The 23,728-nt window shown below is 40.7% G+C and overlaps 1 protein-coding gene across 8 annotated transcripts; it reads right to left on the bottom strand.

Annotated features, from left to right (window-relative positions):
- Positions 1–823: 823 nt before the first annotated feature.
- ARL5A (ARF like GTPase 5A) lies at positions 824–23,031 on the bottom strand. Of its 8 annotated transcripts, XR_016280873.1 has the most exons (9): positions 22,495–23,030; positions 11,517–11,666; positions 10,612–10,672; positions 7,679–7,826; positions 6,007–6,090; positions 5,341–5,492; positions 4,239–4,482; positions 4,051–4,114; positions 824–2,882 (listed from the first exon to the last, which is right to left on the bottom strand). XR_016280873.1 is itself a non-coding variant. In XM_089520030.1 (7 exons), exons 4-7 carry the CDS (start codon positions 7,820–7,822, stop codon positions 4,434–4,436), a joined length of 429 nt encoding a protein of 142 aa, XP_089376156.1. In that variant the 5' UTR covers positions 7,823–7,826; positions 10,612–10,672; positions 15,872–15,964; positions 22,495–23,030; the 3' UTR covers positions 824–4,433. The 8 variants fall into 8 exon arrangements, 5 of the variants coding, with proteins under 5 accessions (XP_089376156.1, XP_089376154.1, XP_089376155.1 ...); XR_016280872.1 differs by having other exon boundaries at positions 4,051–4,482; XR_016280871.1 differs by having other exon boundaries at positions 824–4,114.
- Positions 23,032–23,728: the final 697 nt, after the last annotated feature.

Raw genomic sequence — 23,728 nt, 5'->3', positions numbered from 1 at the left:
CTCAAGACTGCTGACACAGTTATTTCTTCTTGTATGATTTATTCCCAAATACATTTTATCAAGTTTTATACATCGAAGGCGGGTTATAGACCGCCCATTTGGAGCGGGCTGCACCCGCCCCTTTCCTTGCTGTATCGGGGCCTCAATATGCAGAGCGGCAGCCACTGAGGCCCTGATCCGCGGCTTTTCAGGCTACGGAGAAGCGGCAAAACGCTTCAAGCCCCAAGGACACCCCGTGGCGGCGGGGAGGGGAAGAAAGGGGCCACTTGGCCCCTTTCTCCCTTGCTTCGCTGGGCGCAGCCGTCTGAAAGCTGCGCCTAGCGAAGCAAAGCGGCGCCGCAAACCAGGAAGGAGCTCCGAAACGGAGCTCCTTCCTGGTTCGTGCAAAGGGCGCCCTAGGCGCCCTGGTGTGGAGCGAGGACGTCACGTCTGCGCCGCCCTGTGTAGAGGTGGCACGGCCGTGATGTCCTCATGACGGCGGCCGTCTGGAACAGCCGCCGTCATTTTTTACGCACAGAACATGTATTAGGGTTAGGGAGGTGCGGAACCCGCCGAAATAATTTGCCATTTTTGTCTTACTCCTTATTATTGCTTTATTTCACCCTTTCCCAAACTGATAAATTCTAGAAAATCTTTACAGCAAGCATATGCTACTATGGCCTGCAAAAGTGATCACATTATGTTCTATGGCTACTTAACACATTTTTGTAGTCTTGAGTGTGTCAAGTCTTCAGAATAGGACCAGTGTGTGCTACATTTGATTTGTATCACATATTGTAAACAACAATTTTATAGAATAAACAGAACAGAACACTGCCCTTAGTATCTTTGTAATAATCTGTTTATTTACAAATGTACAGATTGAATAAGCATTACATAGGCACAGAAGCAAAGTGCAGGCAGGGCTAGTAAAAAAAAAATTAATGCTAAAGTCATTTCCTCCACCAGCCAACATATAAAAACTGCTCATTTTCACTTTCAGATATATTTTCTCGAACAGTTTTAGGTCCATACCATTCTATAAGTTGACATGAACCAAGGTATATGCCAAGGGTGTTTTAGGAAAAACAACAACCTATAAATATTATCATTAAGTAAATACCTATGATTCACCTCAATGACATGCCCTATAGAAGGTTGTACAACACTATCCTCTCACTCTGCAGTCCAGCACTGAAAACTACCTGTTGCTTATACTTCATCTTATTATACACAACTACACTTAGAGAGCAGTGCACTTTTCCTTGCACCTGAGTGTGTGTGCATGAAGCTCCTCTTCATCCATTAGTTCTATGGGCACTCGTTTTACCAAGTAAACTTTGCCTGTAGAGCTAGAGTGACACCTAAAGTCCTCCAGCCACACTTCTAGGGAAGGGTAGTAACAAGGCAGTTTTAAATTAATGCACATAACGTAGTTTTTCTGAACAAAGGCTACTTTGGACAAAAATACACACATAGCATGAGAAGGTTTCTGCTTCCAATGCAACTACAAATGACTGATCAGTAACTTCACAGCCTTGTCCCCAAACAGGAGTGAATAAATGAAGGTTCTGTGTTAAATTTCCTCCCTAATCCCACCAAGAGAGTCAGTTTGATAAGCAGGAGGTAGGTTATCTCCCCACTGTTGCCTCATTCCAATCTGAAGTACCTAAAGCTGTGAAAAAAATATTTTTCAGTTGTCAAGAGTTGAGGGTCATCCAGCAAATCTAATTTAGGTACCACTTCTGTATTTCTAAGTGTTTTGTTTCTCTGAAGCTCTTGAAACCCTTTCTCTGATTACTTATATTGTTCTCACACCGCTCAACATATTTCCTTTAACATGTCCACCCACAAATTGCAAAGGGGAGCTAGTGCTAACATTGATCCTAGCTAAATGGCCAAGAAGCAATACTTCTAGTATGATGGGGGTTGGCAACTGAGGGTTCTCAACTCCCATCTGGCTGTGCTTGCTAGGAATGATGGGAATTGTAATTTAAAAACATCTGGAGGACCACATGTTGCCCATTTCAGTAATAGGAGAATCAGTTGTCAAACCCTTTTAAAAAGAGGTTCAATGCAGAGCAAAATCTGATCTTGTTCAGGATCTCTGTCATTACTCTCACAAAGACATGGCATTTGTTAAAGTATAGAGTGTTTAAATTTTGAAATATGATATATTGCAAAAGTATATGCATTTTAATTATGTCTTGTGTAGTTTTATTCTGTTCTGCCAAGAAACATGGTTTTCAACATATTTTCAAGAAAGTATTTATTTTAGTACACCAGCAAAAATTTTAAAAAATCTTACCCACAGAACCACATAGCTAGGTGTAAGCAACTTTAGACTTGGTCTGCTCCACCCCACCGTCAGTCTTGTTCATGCTATGGCAGACTGTTTATTAAATTAAGGGGAGTTTCAAGAAGAGTTGAGATACCACACTGGGAAAGAGGTAAATTGTTCACAGATAAGTACAATTTTTGTTGGGACCACATATGGCCTTCACATTCAACTAATTCTTTGTATTCCAGCTTATAAACGTAATTGCTCCTCTTATTCTCAAACACTGATACACCAGTTTATTGGCACCACTGATACCGTGCATGCATTTGATAAATTACTTTCAAAAATATTTATAGGGGATGCAATAGAAACTAACCTCCCTATAGTGCTACAATCCCAGTTTGCTCATCCATCAGATTCCAAGTTGACAACTGTTAAATGCATTCTAATTTCAAGGGATTTTGATCCAATTACCATCATTTTTTAGCTTAAGACCAAGTTGTACTTAATGATCTTTTAAAAACTTAGCAACTTAGATTTTCCTCTTTATTGGGTACAAATTATAGACTTGCTTCTGAATATCCAGAAAGATGGATGGTAAGCAGTGTTATTTCATAGTGTCCTGTTTTCAAAAGAATCACAACCCTGTTAACACAAGCTGCATTGTAATATACTACAGCAACTTTTCAAATTACTGCCCACTTACAACATCTGCTACACAAAGGTAAGGAAACATAATAGATTCATATATTTCAAAGCCTGAATTTTTTTAGAATTTTACCCACCCCTATTGCACTTACAGTTCATGTGGACTGAAAAGTCTTTCCACAAACCAGAGAACCAATGTGTGAGCATCATACAGTGAGTTCAGACTTCTGTTTCTTTGGGATATAACCCACCCCAAATAATAGAGCAAACTACTGACATACCAGAGAATTTCAGAAGCAGTTTGCTACAGTGATCTGTTACTGATGGGGTTATTTAAATTTTAATCTTTTACCTCCTATAAAGAAACAAATGGATTTGATCCATATGAAATTAGCAGAACTTGAGTCCAACTCAAAACCACATTAATTTCAGTGGAACTGTATCAAACCAGCTTAGCCTGGATCCCACAATTCTGAACATTTTTGTTGATCATGAATATACATCCTGACTCAAGTTTCTAATTAGTATGCTTTTGCAAGATATTGTGTGTGTGTGTGTGTGTGTGCGCGCGCGATTTATTGTCTTTAAAATTACATTCTACCATATTGTTAAAATGAGAATGTCTGGGTATAAATACAGGAGGCAGAACATTTTTTCTAGCTATATTGCGTGTTTTAGATTTTTACTCTACTGACACAATTAAAATGTTAGCTTTTAAAGATGTATATCTGTTAGTACTATTTCTCACAGTCCATTTCAATGGACTTATTCTCTCCCTTATCTTGTCCCTACACACTCCCAAATTTTGTCAACACACAAATGAACTGGAGGCACGGGTTGGGCTGGGGGGGGGGGGGGACAGGGGAAGGCAATTGTTCTCCTAATGGAAGCTGTTTTATTAATCGACAGATAGCACTGGATACAGCCCACGTTTAACAGGAGTAAAGCAGATACTGCAATATCGCTCTTTGCAGATCTCAGTGTCTGGAGTACTGGCAAAGTCAGTGATATTTACTGCTTCCCTGTACAGATGTTAATGGACTTTAGCATGACATATAAATATACAAAATGTAGAGAACACATATAGGAAAATTTTTGTACATCTGGAACACATCTAAGTTTCAATACTGGAAAGTCAATACCTGTGCCACTGATTTTCTTTTTTGATTTGCTGAAATAAAGTCAATGTTTTCAACTCGAGTCAGACTGGAATAATAAAATGTAAAAGTTAAATTCCTCCCCTTTCTTTTTCATCCCACACATTATTTATTAAACAGTCACAAGTAATTTCACTTTAAAATTAAAGTCAGCTGAAGTATTTTAACTCCACCTCAGAGGAAGCATTGGGAAGCCATGTTCTAACTTTTAATTGTTTTCTTTCCATAGGAGGAGGCTTTAGTGTGCTTAGTAGCAAAGGAAGTAAACTTCAGTTTTGGTTTTATAAATACACATGAGCCATTAATTCACAGCTGTCAAGATAAGGAAACATCCAGCACTTTTGTGCAATGTCTGTGTAGAGTAAGAATCATCTGATCTTTAGTCTTGACATCATCCATTCAAGTCCTTGGCACAATCTGTAAAATAAATATTTAAATTAAGAAAATATAATTTTATTACCTATATTACATGTGCAACACTTCAACTCTTGTGCATTCAAATATCACCTCAACAGCTCCTTTACATAAATCACAATCCCTTAGTCTCGGATCCTTTAAGTAAAGTATGAAGAAAATACTGAACTACCTGCAAGGCTTATGGAAATAAAAGCACAACACAGAAGATACATAATGACACATCTGGTTCTCTGCAGCAAGTAAAAAGTAAACAGGGAAGCTTTAGAATCTGAAGAGGTTTTTTTAAAATTAATTCCATGGATATGCAAAAAAGAATTAGCACATGTATGCCAAGCAACCCACATAAAATGTGTTCTGAGGGCTAGTACAGGTTAAGCCTCCCTTATCTAAAATGATTGGGAACAGAAGCATTTTGATTTCAGATTTTTCCAGATTTTGGAATATTTGAATATACATATCTTGCAGATGAGACCCATGTCTAAACATGAAATTCATGTTTCATATATACCATTATACACTCAGTCAGAAAGTAATTTTATACATAATATTTTTAATAATTTTGTGCATGTAATCATGTTTGCATACACTAAACCATCAGAAAGCAAAGGTGTCATTATCTTAGCCATGTGAACAATTTTGGATTGTGGAGTATTCTGGATTTCAGAATTCTGGATAAGGGGCACTCAGCCTTTTTTCCCCAGATCTGTCTGCAATGTAACTTTATAATTATGTTAATTAAAAGATATGGAACCTCAAAATGGCAGATCCAGGAGCAGAATTTCAATTATACTACTAGAATCCCATAGCCAGCAGGACAAACTTTGGAATTAGAGTATCTACGAATCAAGAGTTACTTACCCTTCTCCAGTAAGAGCACAGCAAGCTTGGATGTGCCACTGGTGATCTTTAACTGAAGTTAGCTTCAGAAACTGAGAAATTTCAGCTACTGTCATGCAGTCTTTAACATCCTGTTTGTTAGCAAAAATGAGCAAACCAGCTTTCTTCAAGTCCTAAAGAATTAAAAATGGGAAATATATGCCATGGTCTGGCTTGTCTTCCTGTTATGAGACAAATGTATTTAATTTTTTGCTTTGCTTTATAATTCTAAGGATCGAGGGCAAATACGGTACTTAAAACAATTTAAAATTTTGTTAAGCACCTCTATTATGTAAGCTGAACATTGTAAAGCAGTGATGAGGATGGTATGATCCCCTGAAGCTGAACTGCTATGTTTTTTAACTAAAGCTTAACAGCTACAATTTTGCAAGCTATACAATAAAATTCTACAGTTACATTAGTTTCACAAACAACTGAATGATAGAGAATCTTTTGAGAATTTAAAAATCTTTCTAGGACCTTCAGAGAAGACATTCAGCAATCTCAAAGGCATTTATAAAATTTAAAATTCACAATCCAGAAAGAATTATTGCACAACAACAGAAATTGAAAACACACAGAACGTTATCTTCAAAGCAAAGATAACATTTTTTGAAACTTGGCTAACAATTCCCAACAAATACTCACCTCGTGTGCTAACATTTTATAAAGTTCTTCTTTAGTTACGGAAATTCTCTCTCTGTCTGTGCTATCCACAACAACTATCACAAACTAGAGGAAAAAGAATAACTATTAAATGATATATGGTCACATATCATGGAGAAAACACAGAGACTGGGAAATTTCCTTCAGGAAAGCTTCATTTTAAACACTGTTGGGTTGGCATCATTTCACAGTGTTAAATGTATTATATTACTAAATCAAAGTGAAAACTTTTCTAGTTACAGATATATCGACCACTAACAGCAGCGGCAGTGGTGGTATGGGTTGTCAGAAGGCAAAATCTTGCCCTAGTTCGTTATATATATATATGAAGCTGTACTACAATTCCCAGGATTCCCTAGCACTGAACCAGGGCAGTTAAAGCAGGTTTGAACTGGATTATTTCTGCAGGGTGTTCGTGTATGGCCCGGAGTTAGATAATCCTATCCTGGACAGGACTGCTATAGGGAAAGGTATGTAGCCTGAAGGTGTTCACCTGTCTCACTAGAGGCTTGAATAGTCTATGGTCATTGAGCAGCAAGCCAATTTTGCCAAAGGTAGTACAGGTTGAGTATCCCTTATTCAAAATGCTTCAGACCAGAAATGATTTGGATTTAGGAATATTTGCAGAACATTGGCCCGTTACAAACAGGCCTAAAAGTGCGCGCTCTGTGCGTGTTAGGGTTAGAAAGGGGCGTCCTTTCTGGACGCCCCCAACCCTAGCATGCACGGAGCGCACACAAAATGGCGGCGGCCGTTCCACACAGCTGCCGCCATTACGATTGTCATGCCACGCCAGGGCGCATAGTACGCCCCTTCCCCGGCCACAAAAGGAGCTCCGAAACGGAGCTCCTTTTGCCGTTTGCGTCACTGGGCGCAGCCTTCAAACGGCTGCGCCCAGCGATGCAGAGGAGAAAGGGGCCAAGTGGCCCCTTTCTCCTCCTCCCCGCCGCCGCGGGGTGTCCTTGGGGCTTGAAGCCCCAAGGACACCCCTTTCCAGGCTGCGGGGAAGGGGCCTTTTGCCGCTTCCCACAGCCTGGAAAGCAGCAGATTGGGGCCTCAGTGGCTGCCGCTCTAGCCACTGAGGTCCCGAACCGGCGGGGAAAGGGGCGGGTGCAGGCCGCCGCTTTTCGGCGGTCTGTAACCTTCCATAATGAGATATCTTGGAGATGGGTCCGAAGTCTAAACATGACATTTATTTGTTTCATATAAACCTTATACACACAGCCTGTAGGTATTTTATACATATTTTAAATGATTTTGCAAAAGAACCATCAGAAAGCAGAGATACTACCTCAGCCACCATGTGGACAATTTTGTATTTTGGAATTCTGGATAAGGGATATTCAACCTGTAATGATTTCATTTATGAAAAAAAGGCACCTGTCACTGTAAAACAAAACACAGCAGTGTAACATGCAACACAAAGTGGCAATTTGGCTAACATGGCTTCTAAATCTCCTGTAATAATCTGATACTTCACTAAGGGCATTAGACCACCAACAAAAACTCTTTCAGTTCTACTGATTTCAATCAGAAGGTTAAGAATGTGCTTCAAAATGCTTTAGTTAGATCATACCACTCTCATATGAGATCACCTATAACAACACTGTGTTGTTTTCTTCAAGATATCGGGCAACAGAAAACAAATTCTTACTTCTGTGTTTGTATAGTATGTATTCCATGAAGACCGAAGAGATTCTTGTCCTCCAATATCCCACATAAGAAAACGTGTATTATTTACTACAATTTCCTCTACATTGCTTCCTATAGTTGGGGAGGTATGAACGACTTCATTCATAGAACTGCAAAAGAAAAACCATAAGGATAATGCATTTCTGTCTCCCTCACCATTTACTGCAAGTATTAATTATAATCAACTATCTGGAAGCTGACAAAATAATCTGTTAACAATTTGTACCTAAAGTATTATTTTTAACAGTACAGTACAAAATATGACCTAGTGTATTCCTTCATACAAACACAACACTCCACCACAATTTGCTTTTACTATACACAAATGCTGGTATGTACCAGCTATATCTGGAAGTGTTAAGGCAGGAGTGGGAATCCCACAGTCCATCCATATCTGGGCTGGTTTTCTATGTGCAATGCTATCTACTACTACTTACTATCTGAAACATGGACCAGAAGAGAGCTGAACCACACAGCTCTGCTAATCACAAATTTAGGCTCTGATTAACACTAATACTACCAATCTCTGAAAGGATGTAAAGCTTACAGAAAATAAATTGCTTATGTTCACTAGTAATAATGGTATGGGATACCTGAATGGTAACATCTAATAATAGTAGACATATCAATATGTTCCCTTTGATTAAAAAAAGACTATATACTATGTGGCTAGTGGATTTAAATAGGAAGGAAAGAGGTTGCATAGTGTAGTAATAGCTAGGCTTGTATCATGGGCGTCAAGGAATTTTAAGCAGGCTTCGTTACATTTCTATTCAGCTTATGTACAGAACTTCATTCAGTGTCCAGATCTATTGGATATACCCCTATATAAGTCTAGAAGCTGACTGTGTATACAATAATTAAAGCCCAAGTTCTTAAAAGAAGACAGTAGCCATAATTTTAAAAAAACATGAAAAAACTGTGTACAATACTGTTCTCATCTGCCAATCATCTGGAAGCAATTTAAAAAAAACATAACAAAGTAAAGTCGAAGGCTTTCATGGCCGGCATCCATAGTTTTTTTGGGGTTTTCAGGCTATGTGGCCATGCTCTAGCAGATTTTCTTTCTGACATTTCGCCAGCATCTGTGGCTGGCTCTGAAGATGCCAGCCACAGATGCTGGCGAAACGTCAGAAAGAAACTCTGCTAGAGCATGGCCACATAGCCTGAAAAACTCACAAAAAACTAAACATAACAAACATCTAAAGGACACAGGTATGTAACAATATATTTTAATAGTAAAGGAACACAGTAGAGTATCTATACATTACTTTCTCTCCACCCCCCCATACTAGAATTTGGGGCATGTAATAGAGTTGATGGACAATAGCTGGAAAACATGACAAGGACATTATTAACAACAAGATGTAGTGATAATTTAGCATCAATCCTTTTTAAAATATTGATTAGAAACATGTTTTGAGAAAGAGACTATCAACAGCTAAGGGAAAATCCAGAGCTTGGGGGAATTCTAGAACTTGTAGACCAATAACTTTTCCAAGCTCTGGTAAATCCCATGCATCAAGGTCTATACTACTGAGTACCATCTGCTCATAGGACTGCCAGCATCTTCATGGCCTTCTGACAACACGCTGTAAGTATCCAAATATCCTCTAATTTATCAATCCAGCTATAGTTCAATACAACATTAGGTGCCAGCATGAGCAGACATGGTTGCGATGGCATACACAGCTCTGGAATAAGTCGTGTGAATGACACATGTACACCCAGGCATGTGGAAAGGTGTGAGGATGGAACAGCTTGCTAGAAAGAGCACCCCACCTACACACACACGCTCTTACTCTGCTTTTTGGCCAGAAGACGAAAGTCAAAAGATGAGTTCTGCCAGATCAAACAAGACTGGAATTCCCCTTTCGTCTCTTGTGCACTCCTATACACCCATTTCCTGGCTTCTTCAGGGCGAAAAGGAGTGGCTTTGACCACAATCACTCTGGGACTGCAGTGACCAGACAGCATGCTCCTGAAGCAACCTGTAGCTGTTGTCCCAAACAGGCCATCAGCAGGAGTGGATTAAATCTGCTCCTTTTGCCAACAGCTTCAGGCTGGAGTGGCTTTCGACCGCATTGGGGGCACGTGTCGTGTAAAGACCATGCTCCTGAAGCAGCCAAAAGCCGCTCTATTTGGTCCGTCCATTTTTGTCCTGAGGACTTCAGCTTTTGTCTAGGTGTTGTAAAGTCCATGAAGCATCATCGATCAAAATCAACGCCCTCTCACCTCCCAAATATCAAAACAAATTCTTTACTCCTCAGGTTCTGTTGAGGGGCAATCAAGCTTTTGTTTCCCACAGAAGGATGTAAATAGTACCCCAAAAAGTAACCTTTATGCCGCAGTCCCCCCTCCCACCCATGTATGGTGACTTTTGCCTTAAGGCCTCAGTCCGAGTCCTTTTGTTCCATTTTCCATCTGCCTCACAAAACCTGCATTCTCAAGCCTCACACCTTGAGTTGTCATACTTCCTGGCTTTTCATGGACCCTTTTCTTCAAGAGGTGGCTATTGCCTCATCCAGCCCTAAAACTCAGCTATCCCCTTTCACTTTTCTGTTTCAGTTAGCTGTGTATGTTCAGTATTTGAATTGATTTTCTTTGTGTGTGTGCTCTTTTATATTTCTTCTAATCATACCTAGGATCTCTATCAGTTACTAACTGTATATCTGGTGCTTAGTTCCTGCATGCATTGCCCCCTTTCACAAAGCCAAGCTAGATAGACCCCAAATTAATTAAAGGTAAATTGCTGCTGCCAGTGGAAGCTCTACAAGCCCCACACATTTAGGATAACACGTGAGCACTGCTGTGAGAAATAGAACAAGGTTCATGTAGTTAACTCTGATCCAGAAAAGCGATCCTAGGGCCCTGTTCACACTAGTGTACACTTACAATTGATAAAGAATGGTTGTTTTTCCTGCATTATCAAGTCCAACAATGATCACTTTGTGCTCTGGGGAGAAAAAAGAGGGCAAAGAAGGATTAAATAAACACTTGATCACATCACTTATTCTATGCATCATCATAAAGAAATAAGTCTATGCATAATAGTTTTAATTATTTTTGTTTTTACATTGTTTTTAACACACCTGTAGATACAGAAGAACGAAAAGGCAGAATATCAATACTTTTAAGTGTCATCTTATTTTACAGCAGGAGGTGACAATCTACACCCAAGGGCTGAATGCACTCTCATCTCCCCACATCTACCATGACAAAGGTGTGGGAAGGCTCTTTAAGATAAAGTGTTCGGAGCATGCACTCTGTTTTAAATGGCATTAAAACTTTCTATGAACCCTGTTTTAAAGGGGGAAAGTATGTGTATGGGGTGGTAGTTGCCACTGTAGTACCCAAATCAGGTATCCAGTGCCACAAAGTGAAGCCTTCCATGGGTTCAGGTAAGGAGCCAGACAGCCTTCTCCATTCCTTGAAAATGTCTACCCTGCTTTATAATTATCCCCCTGCTCTTTTCCAACTAATTTATTAATCATACAGAATAAACATTCAGCTTCCTCTCAAAGGTTTAAGTCAAAGAGGTTTTTTTTACACACACTAGAAGTACTTCCATCAGATAGGACTGGGTTCCTCAAAAAGGGAAACAAAAAGAAGTCTACCGAGTAAGCATCACATGAGGAAAGTGCTTCACCTCTCCCCCATCTGGTATTTAGAGCTGTTAAATGTAAATCATCCACTTCAGAAAGAGAATGGCATCTTTTCACATTATATCATTATTTGGTCTGATGTCACTTTGGATAAGCTATAAAACTAAAAATTTAGTAAATTCTAAAAATGCTCACCAAGTTTGAGATGGGCGTCCCATTGACAAAGCATCAAGATAAAAAGTGAAGCACAAATGGGATTTAAGCATTTTTGTGAGTTTAGCAGCAAAGTGCACAGAATCAGGACCATCACTTCTTTCCTGTCTTCTGGTTGTAAATAACCAAATTCTTCAGGTAAACAAAGGCAATAATAAATTTTAAAGAAACAACTGGGCAAATAAGCTAACCAGTCTATTACGATGAATTTCACATGGATGACTATCTGCCAGATGAACAAAAGTTGTGTGTAAGTGCGTTCAGGACAGTAAACTTCTGGCTGTTCCCTTGAAGCCAACACTGAAGGAGTCAGAGAAGTTTGTGGATGTGACAGTAGTGTCCCAGTTTTAAAAGGACAATTCCTCTGCAATCACAGAGAATGAAGATTGCATGGAAGATAACTCTGAGAAAGAGAGGAATTGTGGAACCTATCCTCAGATACCAAAAAAAAATAAAAAAAAAAATCCTCTGGTTGTTATGGTGGGAAGTCCCAGTGGAATCATTAGAAACACAGACAGTGGATTTGCAGTGGCATGGCAAATTACCTGTCTGGCATGAAAGTTGCAGATAGCATGCTTCATCTAGAATCTAGATAGTCTTGTGTTGGGGTAGAATTAATATTTATGTTGCTTGAATAACATTAGGAAATGCAGGTGTAAGGTCTTGGAATCCAAAATTAGTTTGCTAGGTTGGCAGTTCAAAACAGCATTATCTTACTTGCCAACATTATTTCACAAATTCTACACATAGAGACAGGTAGATATGCAACGTTTATGCATGAGATGAAGGTATAGAAGAAGGGCATGTTAGGCACTGCAGAGTATTTTGGGACAAGCTGAACCTGTACAAAAGCAATGGGCTTCTTCTATCGCACTTGAATGAGAATGGTACGAAACTGCTAGTACTTAACATTAAAAAATTTTTAACTCAACAATGGGGAGACATGAAAGGCACACTGAGAAGCATCTACTCTGAGTTAAATTACACCGGCTGTTTTCAACCTTTGGGTCATGACCCCTTCGGGAATCAAACCACGGAGGTCACCTAAGACCATCAGAAAACACATATTTCTGTTAAAGGGTCATGGCATTAGGAAGGTTGAGAACCACTTAGTTACACAGTTAGAGTAAAGGTGATAATGCTCCCAACTGCAAAAACAGGGATGGGATGGACATAGGCCATGTAAAATGGAAACAAGTGATTATGATATCCAGTCAAACAAGTTTACAGGCCATAATGAAAAATATACATGTTGGAGTGATCAAGAGCTAGATATTTATCACTACCCTACAAAACCATATCTTTCAACAGCTGGTCACAGAACCAGCCAGAAGAGAGGAAAGGCAACCTTGAATTTAATTGATTCTGTCCACTGAAAACAGTGGTTGTAGTACAGATTTACTTTATATATAAGTGGAAAATTGACAAGAGTGACAAACAGTCACATTTGACTTCAAAAGAGAAAATGTGTCTGAAGAGAGATAACTGGTAAAATGAACGTTAAAAAGAAAATACAAGAGGCTCACATTTGAGAGTTATTCAAAACCATAACAACAGAAACTCATACCAAATCCATGAGGTTACCAGCATCAAAAAGTTATTAAAGAAAATCCTCCATAAAATACAAGTCTTGCCTAAACAAGGCCGGGGGGGGGGGGGGGGGCTTCCACAAAATAGATGAAACAGACAGTAAGACATAGAAACATTATTTTGAAGCGAGTATTTCTAGTAACACCAAGGTTATTAGAAATAACATTTAACAAATACCCATACATTATATGAGGGAAACTAGGGCAGGGAGCTACTAAGACCTCTGGATAACAATGGATTTAAACAAGTACAAAATGAGGTGAGATAAGAAAATATGGGCATATGAAGAGAAGCTCGATGAATTCTCTCCATAAGTCTTGTATGGTAAATTCTCATGGCTTTTTGTGAAATAATTTTGAAGAACTAAGGCAAACAGTGACAAGAAGAGATAAAGTTCTGTAGTTTACTAGTAAACTGAAAACAAACAAACCAACTAATCTAGATGGTGTCTTTGAATTCTTAAAGAACCTCATCTGAGAGTTCTTTAAAAAAAACATGTGATCTTCCTAAGAAAAATATGTAACATGCCCCTCAAATCAGTTCATGTACCAGAAGAACAAAAAAGAGTGCTCAATTGTAACATCGATTTTTTTTAAGGGAGGGGATCCAGCAAATTATATGCTGGTTGTTGCAGATATATTAAACCGGTGGAAATGATTAAAGATTTGGATGAACTTCAATGAGGATTAGAAAAAGTAATGGAAAATAAGACCAGAACTGCTACCTCTAATGCCAGAGGCATTGTACCCATTGCTGAAGAACATGAGGACAAGTTGTTATTACCCTCAAGTCTTACTTGGGGGCTTCCCTTAGGCGTTTGATTAGAAACTGTGAGAAGTGTATGACTGTCCAACCTAGTTATTTCGTCTGATCCAGTATATCCCTTTTTATATTCTTAGCAAAGACAGAAATGTTCTTACCAGCAACAAAACATAACTTCTTTAGAAGCACATAATTTGTTGGCTATGTGTTTTGATTCTGTAACAGGAATTCATGATTGGTCTCTACAAAATGAGCTGCAAAAGGTGTCCAGCTCACATGTTCTCTCTTCCCACTTTTTAAAGGCCATTAAAATAGACTGCCTTCCCGAGGCTGAGACATGTGGCTTTGCCAAGGTCACTCAATGTGTTTCATGGCCAAGCCATGAATCGAACCCTGGTCTCCAGAGTCATAGTCCAACAATCAAACCACTACGCCACCCTGGTTCTCAGGTGGCTCATACTTCCTCATGAGATCTGAACGTAAAGAATTATCATTTGTTAGGTTACTTAGTCTGGATCAAACCATGATTTCAAACCGTGGCCTGTGATCTCTGACAATGAATTCATGAGGAAGTGTGTTCACCTGAAAGCTTCAAATTTCTTTTTTAATTGTCTTCAAGAAGAGAGAAGGGAGAACATGTGAGCTGGAGAAGTGTTGCAGTTCAAGCTGTAGAGACCATTCATGAATTCCTATTACAAAATCAAAATACATAGCCAACCAACTATTCAATTCAAACAATAGCATGCTGTATAACTATCCTTCAGATAGTAAATACACAAATGTATATACTACGAATATTTATACAACAGGGGTCCTTTGTTACAACAAGCTTCCCCATCTGTATTAAATGTCTTTCTACACAATTTCTTTGTGGAGGGTTCAGTCAGTACTTCCAGTCACTTTAGCTAATGTAACATCCCTACAGCCTATTAAGACTTGAATGGATTCTGCCACAGATGAAGTGGCAAACAGGCACTGCAATTCACTGATAATGAATGTAAATCTGCAAAATCTTGCAAAATGAAACGATGTCTTTTTGTGGAGATATTACCTTCTGAATTTCTAGTTATGGGCTAGATATCAAGTCAGGAGTGGCACCTGCATACAAAGACTAATTTAAAATGTGGCACGTAATATTTTATGACCCTGGCTTCTTTCTTGTAGCACTGGATTTCTTACACTATGTTACTCTGGAATGGGCTGATTGAATTTAAATTCTACTTCAAATGTGGGGGTTTTTGTACCCTTCTGTATACTTTCACACTTGGATAACAACCTTTATGACAGTTCCAGGAATTAGGCCTGTTAAATTACTGGATGAGGGTGAAGAAAACTGCAATTTCATTCAGACAAGACAGAGGTGCTCTTGATACACCAAGAGGCAAATAATGGAATAAAGTACCAGCCTTTATTGGACGGGGTTACACTCCCCCTGAGCACATAAGTTTACAGCTCTGGTGTATTCCTGAAGCCAAGTCCCTCAGACTGGAGGCCCATGTTTCAATGCTGGCCAATAATGTGTTGTACAGTTAAAACTAATGTGTCAATTAATGGAGATTTTGGACACATGCTTTGATTACCTCTCATTTGGATTATGTGGCTTGAGCATTGGTATGACTCTGGAGAGCAGGGTTCGACCCCCCCCCCCCCCCCCCGTTTGGCCTTGAAAACCCACTGGGTGACCTTGGGCAAATCACAGCCTAAGAGGATGGCAATGGCAAACCCATTCTGAAGAAACTTGCCAAGAAAAGCTTATGATAGGGTCACCTTAGGGTTGCCATAAATACACACACACAACACTCTATGTGGGGTTGCCTTTGGAAACTTCAGTGGATTCACAATGTTGATTAGAGACCAGGTCTATTTACAGGGAACATGCAACTTCCTGGTTGTAACTGCTTCACTAGCTACAGATTCATTTCCGAGTTCAATCCAAAGTGGACATTATAACCTATAAAGCCATACACATCATGGGTCCAAATTACCTGAAAGATCCTATTTCCCTATGTGAGTCTGCCCAATTTTCAAGATCCCTGAGGAAGGACTTTCTCTTGGTTCCATCACTGCCACAGGTACATCTGGTGAGGACATGAAAGGAGCTTCTTGGTAACTGCTCCCAGGATGCGGAACCCCGTCCCATATGAGGCTTAATCTGGATCCCTGTCTGGTCTCCTTCCACTGGAGACCTCCAAAGACCTCCTTAGTTAGGTAGGCTTTTGGCCATTAACTGGTTGTTGCAGAAGTGTCCTGCGATGGTGCATTTGTGTGCTGTACTTTTATTTTAATTGCAACATTTTAAATACTTCAAAAATTGTAAATTATTGATATTATTAACAAGATAGTTTATTTACTTGCTTAAATTTTTCTATTATAATTGTTTTTCAGCTGTCACTTATTTTAATCTATGTTGTGACCTGCCTTAGATCCCATGTTGGAATAAAACGAAAAGGAAGAAAATAAGGGGGGGGGGGGGACGACTAAGCAGGAGTTGGTAATAGCTCAATATCTCCAACAGAAGAGCTTAAGTAATATAACACAGCTCTGTATACAGAAGGGGGCCAGCCACCAGTACTGGTTATCTGGCACAAACTTGGTCATATTAAATTGACTGGAATAGAGCAGGGATGGCTGGAGACTAGCTAGCTAAGCTAGCTAGAATAGCTACATCCAAGAATCATGGATTGGCCAAGAATTACCTTATGCCTCAGATAGCAATTTCACAAGTTCCAGAGAGGTTTGATTCAACCCGAGAACGATTTTTTAAACTTTTAGTTTATTAAGAATTTAACAATTAAATAAATTGTTAAGTTCACTTTTTATCCTGTCAACAGCACAGTAAATGTGTATGAGTATAAAACATGCACAGAACAACTATCGTGTTATATTAAAATACAACTGTGCTATCACCTTGCCTACAGAAAATGTACCACAGCCCAATGGGACAGTAGCTACATTTCTTTCAAATTATCAGTTATTTCCAGAAGGAATGAAATAATAGCTCAGTTTCTGATTTAGTGTGCTTTACCAGCAAGCCCTAATATAAGCCTGAGAATGTTTTTGGGATGGGACATGCATGGGAAGTCATGGGAATCCTGTTTGGGTCTTATGTCTTCACAAGTGGACTTATGTCTGTAGGAATTAGAACTGTGCAGATATGTAGCGTCTTATCCAATAGATGGCTATTGTTATGTTACTGCATAGCAGAGCCAGCAAATTGTCCGATATGCATCACCAATGTGCACCTTTCCACTTTTAAAATACTGGTGCTCCCAATGTACATAACATCTACTTTTAAAATACCAGCAATGTACATCAGTGCCTGATGAATCAGGCACTCCTGCCAGTGTCCTGTTATGCATCTTTGCAGTTCAGTAAAGGGATTTCTTAGTGACTCTGCTACATAGCTATATATGTAAAGTTATGTAATGTAACAGATCATATAGGATTCTGGTAGTCATTTTAAAAAAAATAAAAACAGTAATGCAAAAAAGTCAACATGACTGTTAAACAAGAAATGTGTTTACTATAACAAGAAGCTAGCTACCCAAATATGACTTACTCTTTTGAAGTTGATCTTAATTACCCTCCAGTAGATCTCGACTCATGGCTGCCCTGTGGATGAGACATTTCCAAGTCTCCCTATCCTCCACTACTTTCCTTAATTGTTGCAGGTTCATACTTGTAGCCTCCTTAATAGAGTCCATCTATCGAGCATGTGGTCTTCCTTTCTCTTTCCTTCCACCTTTCCTACCATTATGGTCTTTTCTAATGAGCCGTGTCTTCTCGTGATGTGGCCAAAGTATGACAGTCTCAGTTTAGTCACCTTGGCTTCCAGGGAGCTCTCAGGCCTAATCTGTTCTAGGACCCATTTGTTTGTCTTTTTGGCTGTCCACAGTATCCTCAATACTCTTCTCCAGTACCATAGTTCAAATGAATTTATTTTCTTTTTATCCATTTTCTTAATTGTCCAAGTCTTGCATCCATACATGGCAATGGGGAATACAATTGCCTGTACAATTCTGACTTTCGTGCTTAGTTGTATGTCTTTGCTCTTGAGGACCTTTTCTAGTTCTTAAAGTAAAATTATTTTAACAGTGGCTCATTGGGATACTGAATGCCTGATGACCAGAATTTGTTCACTATGTGTCTGAGTCACAATAGATTCAACTGACCTCCTACAGCCTCAGTACAAGATGTTTTGCTGTCTATGCACTAGTCTACAGACATAAAATGAACTTGTATCTGCTCATCCTCTCCACACAGTCAATGATAGCTTAGATCCAGTTACATATTTTCTATTATTGATGAAGCAGAAACAAGAGAGTTAGCTCTTTAGCTTCCAAGACTGGTTTCACGTGACATTTGCTCAAATAGTGGAACTCAAACTCTTAAAGAGCTAAGTATGACAAGCCTTTTTCTGAGAACATTAAGCATGAAACACAGGGCTGAAAAAACACCAGTAGAAACCTCAGCAGCTCCTGCCACTAAAAGATTCAACTACCTTGGAGAGTGGTGGAGTTGCCTTCTTTGGAGGTCTTTAAACAGAGACTGGATGGCCACCTGTCAGGGATGCTTTGATTATGAGTTCCTGTATGGCAGAGGTTGGACTCGATGGTCCTTGTGGTCTCTTCCAACTCTATGATTCTATTATTCTATACCTGAGACCCCTCTTGCCCAATCCTGCAGATTACTGATCTTGTCAAAAAATTTCCATATACTCTGCAGGTATCTTTAATCAGATTCTGAAAAGACATTCTAGGCTTGACAAGTTCTGAAGCTAGGACAGATTACTACAAGACCACACAATCAATGCAAGAAAAAGGCATGCTATTTGGCTTTTTAAAAAAATCAAAATGCTCACTTCTCATTTCTAAGCAATACTGAGGCTATGAGTTCATACGTTAACTACCATACTATACACTTATGTCCAACCTAATCAGTCCCATTTATCTCTCACTAGTAGGACACAGGCCCTCAGTTGATCATTTGGTTTGCCCTCTTTCAAATTCACAAAATCCCCGAGGTGCAGGGACAAGAACGGTATGGCATTTTCCCACTGTAGTTGTTCTACCGATTTGCACAGAGGCATTATAAAACTGAATTTTACTTTCAATTTCTTTTCCAGTTATGCCCAGCATGGAGTTTTTCTTCACAGTGGCACTTTGGGTCAGTGTTCTAATCATGCTATCCAACACAACCACAGTCACTACCTCCTCAGATCCTATGAGCACACACATGAAGTTGGGATTTTATTTATTTCATTTTGCTCCAGTATGTATGACTTTATGCTTGCTTACTGTACTGCATTTGACATTTGAACACACGTTCTGCCAGTCTGGAGAGATTGTTTTGGAGCTCTTTGTAATCCACTTCTGTTTGAACTATCCAAAGTAATTAGGGTGTTGTTAACAACCTTGCCAATACACTGACCACCCTAAACTGCACATCATTTACACAATACACTGATTCCAATACAGAGTCAAGGAGGACACCACTCCATTTATCTCCATGTTTTTTATGCTCTGCTCCCTGTACTTTAACCAATTTCACCAAACACGTATACTATTACTGCTAGGTCTAACCAGGAATTTTGGGTGAGTGACTTTGTTTACTTGAACATTCAAATCAACTTTGACAGTGTCTACTTGGCTACTTCTACAGCTTAGTGATACTTTTCACTTTCAATAGCTCTGGATACTTCCTGCCCAGGGCTACAACACTACATTACTACTTGACAGCCAAAATAATAAAGATGATGAAGCATCACGTTAAGACAATACATTACAAGCATTCAACACATCCTTTATCATACTCTCTGTATGATTAAGCCAATACTATCTCCAATCACCTAGTGAGTTCAGAGTACAGCAGGCACATGCTCAATGACATAGTCACCCTTGGCAGAAATTATCTTCCCTGCTTTACCCATACAGTTGGGACCTCCTTATCCATGGATTCCTTATCCACAGAGTCAAGCATCCACAGCTTAAAAATATTAAAAAAAAACATGAATTCCAAAAATCAACCCTTAATTTTGCCATTTTATATGAGGGACACTATTTTACTTCCATCATATGGGTGGGTTTTTAGGTAATAAGGCTTTTATGATATTAATCGTTAGTTGGTATTTTAATGTATTTTAATGTTTTAATGTTGTAAGCTGCCTCGACCCAATTAGAGAGGTGGGATATAAATAAATTTATTATTATTATTATTATTATTTTAAAGGAACTTGGGCATCCATGGATTTTGGTATCACAGGGGATACCTAGCAGATAATAAGGGCCCAGTGTCCTCCTACCTCTTTCTCTTTTACAGTCAGAACCCAAAGAATGAATGAAATTTTCCCAGTGTTCAAAGTGCCTTAAACAACAAAGTGCTCCCACCCATGCATGCACCAACCCCCCACACATCCAGCCCTGCTGAGCCTGATCTCAAAACTGTATGGCATTCCCTTGGGTCACAACCCCTTATTCCCACAGAATCCCATCCCTTTATTTCTTTGGAAACAGACCAAGAATTTGCACTGAAGGCAGGAGAAGAAGAGACCACTGACCTCAGCTAGTAGCTCAGTAGCTGCACTGCAGAATCAGTGCAGTTTGACACCTCTTTAACTGCCATGGTTCAATGTGATGGAATTCTGTGGTTTGTAGTTTTGTGAGATAACTCTGCTAGAGACCTCTGGTGCCGCAACAAACTACAAATCCCAGGATTCCACAATGCTGTATTTTACCTTAAGACCACCTAAAGTTTTCCTGATCCAAAACCATGAAGGCTTCTTGAGAAATTCAGTGTCCTCTGCCTAACAAAAGGGCCTGTGGCCTCACAAAGGATAGAGACAGGCTGGATTTCAAAGCAAGTATCCTTTTTTGTTGCAAATGGTTGTTAAACTTCTTGGGCTTTGAGAATCTCCCAGTTGCTACATGGCCAGAAGGAGAAGGTGACAGCCTGCAAGAGATATCCCTCCATACCATCTGAACTAAGGAGGAAAAAAACCTGTGAAATGCAGGCCTAAAACTAACATCTTTAATTTTTTCCCTCCTGTATGGTTTTTAACACCTTGCCTGATGATGAAGCCAGTGGAGCTTGGAAGGTTTGCAACATGCATACTGTGCAACATGTATATTGGTCAATAAAGGTTATCACTGTTTGGTGGATTTCTGATGTTATTTGATTCCCAATGCTATAGTAGATTTTCTCAAAATAAACACAGGTGCTGCAGTCTCCCTGGCCTCATTTTTCAACTCCAAGAGGTAAGCCCAATAATAACAATAACTCCTAAAAAGAGGCTAGGTATGTCCTGGCAGGGCCACTGAGTCCCACTTTGGGAGAAAGGTGGCATATAAATCCCCCAAATAAATAAACAAATACATAAAATAAAACAAAACTGAGGGCAGGGCAGTCTGCCTCCTGCTGCAATCTGGATCTCCCTAGTCAAAGCATCGCAAGAGCTACCACAGTGTGCAAATGAATCGCTGTGTATGAAGCCCTAAGGCTGCCCCTGCACTGCAGAATCAATGCAGTTTTTATGTGCCATGGCTCAATGCTACGGGATTCTGGGAACTGTAGTTTTGTGAGGTGTTCAGCCTTCTCTGGCAGAGAGCTCTGGTGCCACAACAGACTACAGCTCCCAGGATCCCACAGCATTGAATCAGGCCAGCTAAAGTGGCGTTTTGATGCTGTAGCAGTTTTACTTCCTTTTTTTAAAGTTGCACTGTGTTTTTAGACTGCCAGCCACTTTGAATCCCAATTTTGGAGGAAAAGCAGAGTGCGATATAAATACAGTTAATTCTGCAGTGTGGGTGCAGCCCCAGAACCAAGGGCAAAGCCACAAGGCTGGCTTATAATACTGGGACTAACAGGAGGGCAGTCTGAATTAATAACCAACAGACAGACAGTCCTTGAGGGAGATACTCCTCCCCTACTTCGAGATGACTTGAACCATACCTGGCGTATCCTGCAATACATAGAGCCTTCCTCAAAAGATGGGGAAGGCGGTCTCCATCCAGGGTGGCCAGGTATATCCAGAGGCACCTGGTAAAGGAGGACATCCCAGGGAAAATGTAGGCCGCCTGGCAACGTAGGGGTGCTAAAAACACTCATATGTAAATCTATGCTCAAAATTATTATTCTTTAGCCTATTTATAATACCCCTGTCTTCAGCCGCAAAGGCTGTCTGAGCAGCTTACAAACTCTGGGCTGGAGGTAGGAATAAGGAGTAAGAAAATACACCCGTTACTCCTGTGATTGCCTTGTAGATGCAGACACCTTCCTTACCATTACATTGCAAGTCTGGGGGAGGGCTGGGAGGCAAAGGAGACCCTTGCACCCGCCAGCCTGGCTCTTCCCCGGGGAAAGGCGCAATGGGGCTAGTGGCATGAAGACAACATGTCTTACTCCACCGTCGGACAAGGAGCGAGCCCCAAAATGGATCACCACCAGGGTCATAGGATCACAGAAGATTCCCCAGCCCTGCTACAAAATGGAGGAGCCTTTGGGGGGCTCCTCCTGGGCAGAAGGCAGGGCAGGTCCTGCAAAGGGAGTCTCCATAGGCACTATTATATCTGCTAGATATGTTTCCTTGGCTGCTGCTGCTGCTCCTCCTCACCCTGGTGGTTAAAGAGCCGCCATATCCGGGTGAAGAGGATTCCCATGCTCCCGGGCGGCGGAAGCTCCGGCTCCGGCTCCTGCCCGGCAGCCCCACCACCACCGCCGTCGCCGTCGCCGCCGCGCTCCTCCTCGTCTTCCCCGCTCTTCCGCCCGGGCTTAGCCCAGGCGGTGTAGGCCCCGAGCCTCCGTGGTAGTAGTAGCGATGACGGCGGTCGCCCTCGGCAACGGCCCCGCCGCGCCCCCCGACTCCGGCCGATTCCTCCTCCTCCTCCTCCTCCTCGCGGACATCGCCCTCGAAGCAACTTCTCTCTCTCTCTCTCTATGGGTTTGTTTTTTAAAATAGGCCTCTTCCTCTCACGCTTCGCTTTTGTGGAAATTGGACCCTTCGAGGACACCGTCCGGACAGGTCAGCGAAGCCTCCGCCGCCACCGCAGCCATTTTCATGCGGTGCGCGCGCCTCCCTCTCCTCCTCCCCCGCCTCTCCGCAGTTTCGCCAACTCGAGTCTCGAGCCCTCTCCTTCCCACTGAGGAAGAGCAGGTGCAACGCTGGCACGGAGGGCGGGGCCTCCCGCGTCATTAGCATAACCCTCCCCCTCCGCCCTCACGAGCTCAGCTCGCGCACGTGACTCAGCCTGGCGTTTTGATTGGATGGAAAGTGTTCCTGGGTAGAAATTTATGATGAGACCGCCTTTCTAGTAGTGGCTGAGGCTCCCTTGCCTGGGAGATGTGTGACTATGTCTATACACACGTTTACACACACACACACACACACACACACACACACACACACACACACACACACACACAGCATGGTTATCAACTCCATATATATATATATATATATATATATATATATATATATCCTTCATGTTTATATACTCTAAGTGTTATATACACACACACACACACATATATATATATATATATATATACAGTACATGCATTTCATACGCGCGCGCGCGCACTTGACGTTTTGAGTCGGGTCTCATGATCTCCGAGCTATTTCCACATGCAAATGCGCACAGCCTCCAACCGCCCTGTGCCCTCATACACATACCCTGGAGGTAATTTTATAAACAATGTTTATTCACAGCTTTGCGCATGAAGCGAGGTGTGTGCTCACCGAAGTATCAGAAAACAAAGACGCCACTAACTCAGCCACTTTTGGGTTTTGGAATATTTTGGGTTCCAGAAATGTGGAGAAGGTGTCCCTGTCTCAGCCACCCATGTGG

The sequence above is a fragment of the Sceloporus occidentalis genome, unplaced genomic scaffold (genome assembly GCF_023333645.1).
Source record: "Sceloporus occidentalis isolate IW3139 unplaced genomic scaffold, rSceOcc1.0.p SCAF_4, whole genome shotgun sequence".
NCBI lineage: Eukaryota > Metazoa > Chordata > Lepidosauria > Squamata > Phrynosomatidae > Sceloporus > Sceloporus occidentalis.
This window is presented reverse-complemented; position numbering and strand designations above follow the sequence as displayed.

Coding starts and splice junctions, on each gene's coding strand:
- ARL5A (XM_089520028.1), bottom strand. CDS start 22,540: ATGGGAATCCTCTTCACCCGGATATGGCGGCTCTTTAACCACCAGG. Junction 7,827..10,611: donor ACAACCATTCTTTATCAATT/GTAAGTGTACAC, acceptor TTTCTTTTGCAG/TTCTATGAATGAAGTCGTTC. Junction 6,091..7,678: donor CATACTATACAAACACAGAA/GTAAGAATTTGT, acceptor TTTTTCCTCTAG/TTTGTGATAGTTGTTGTGGA.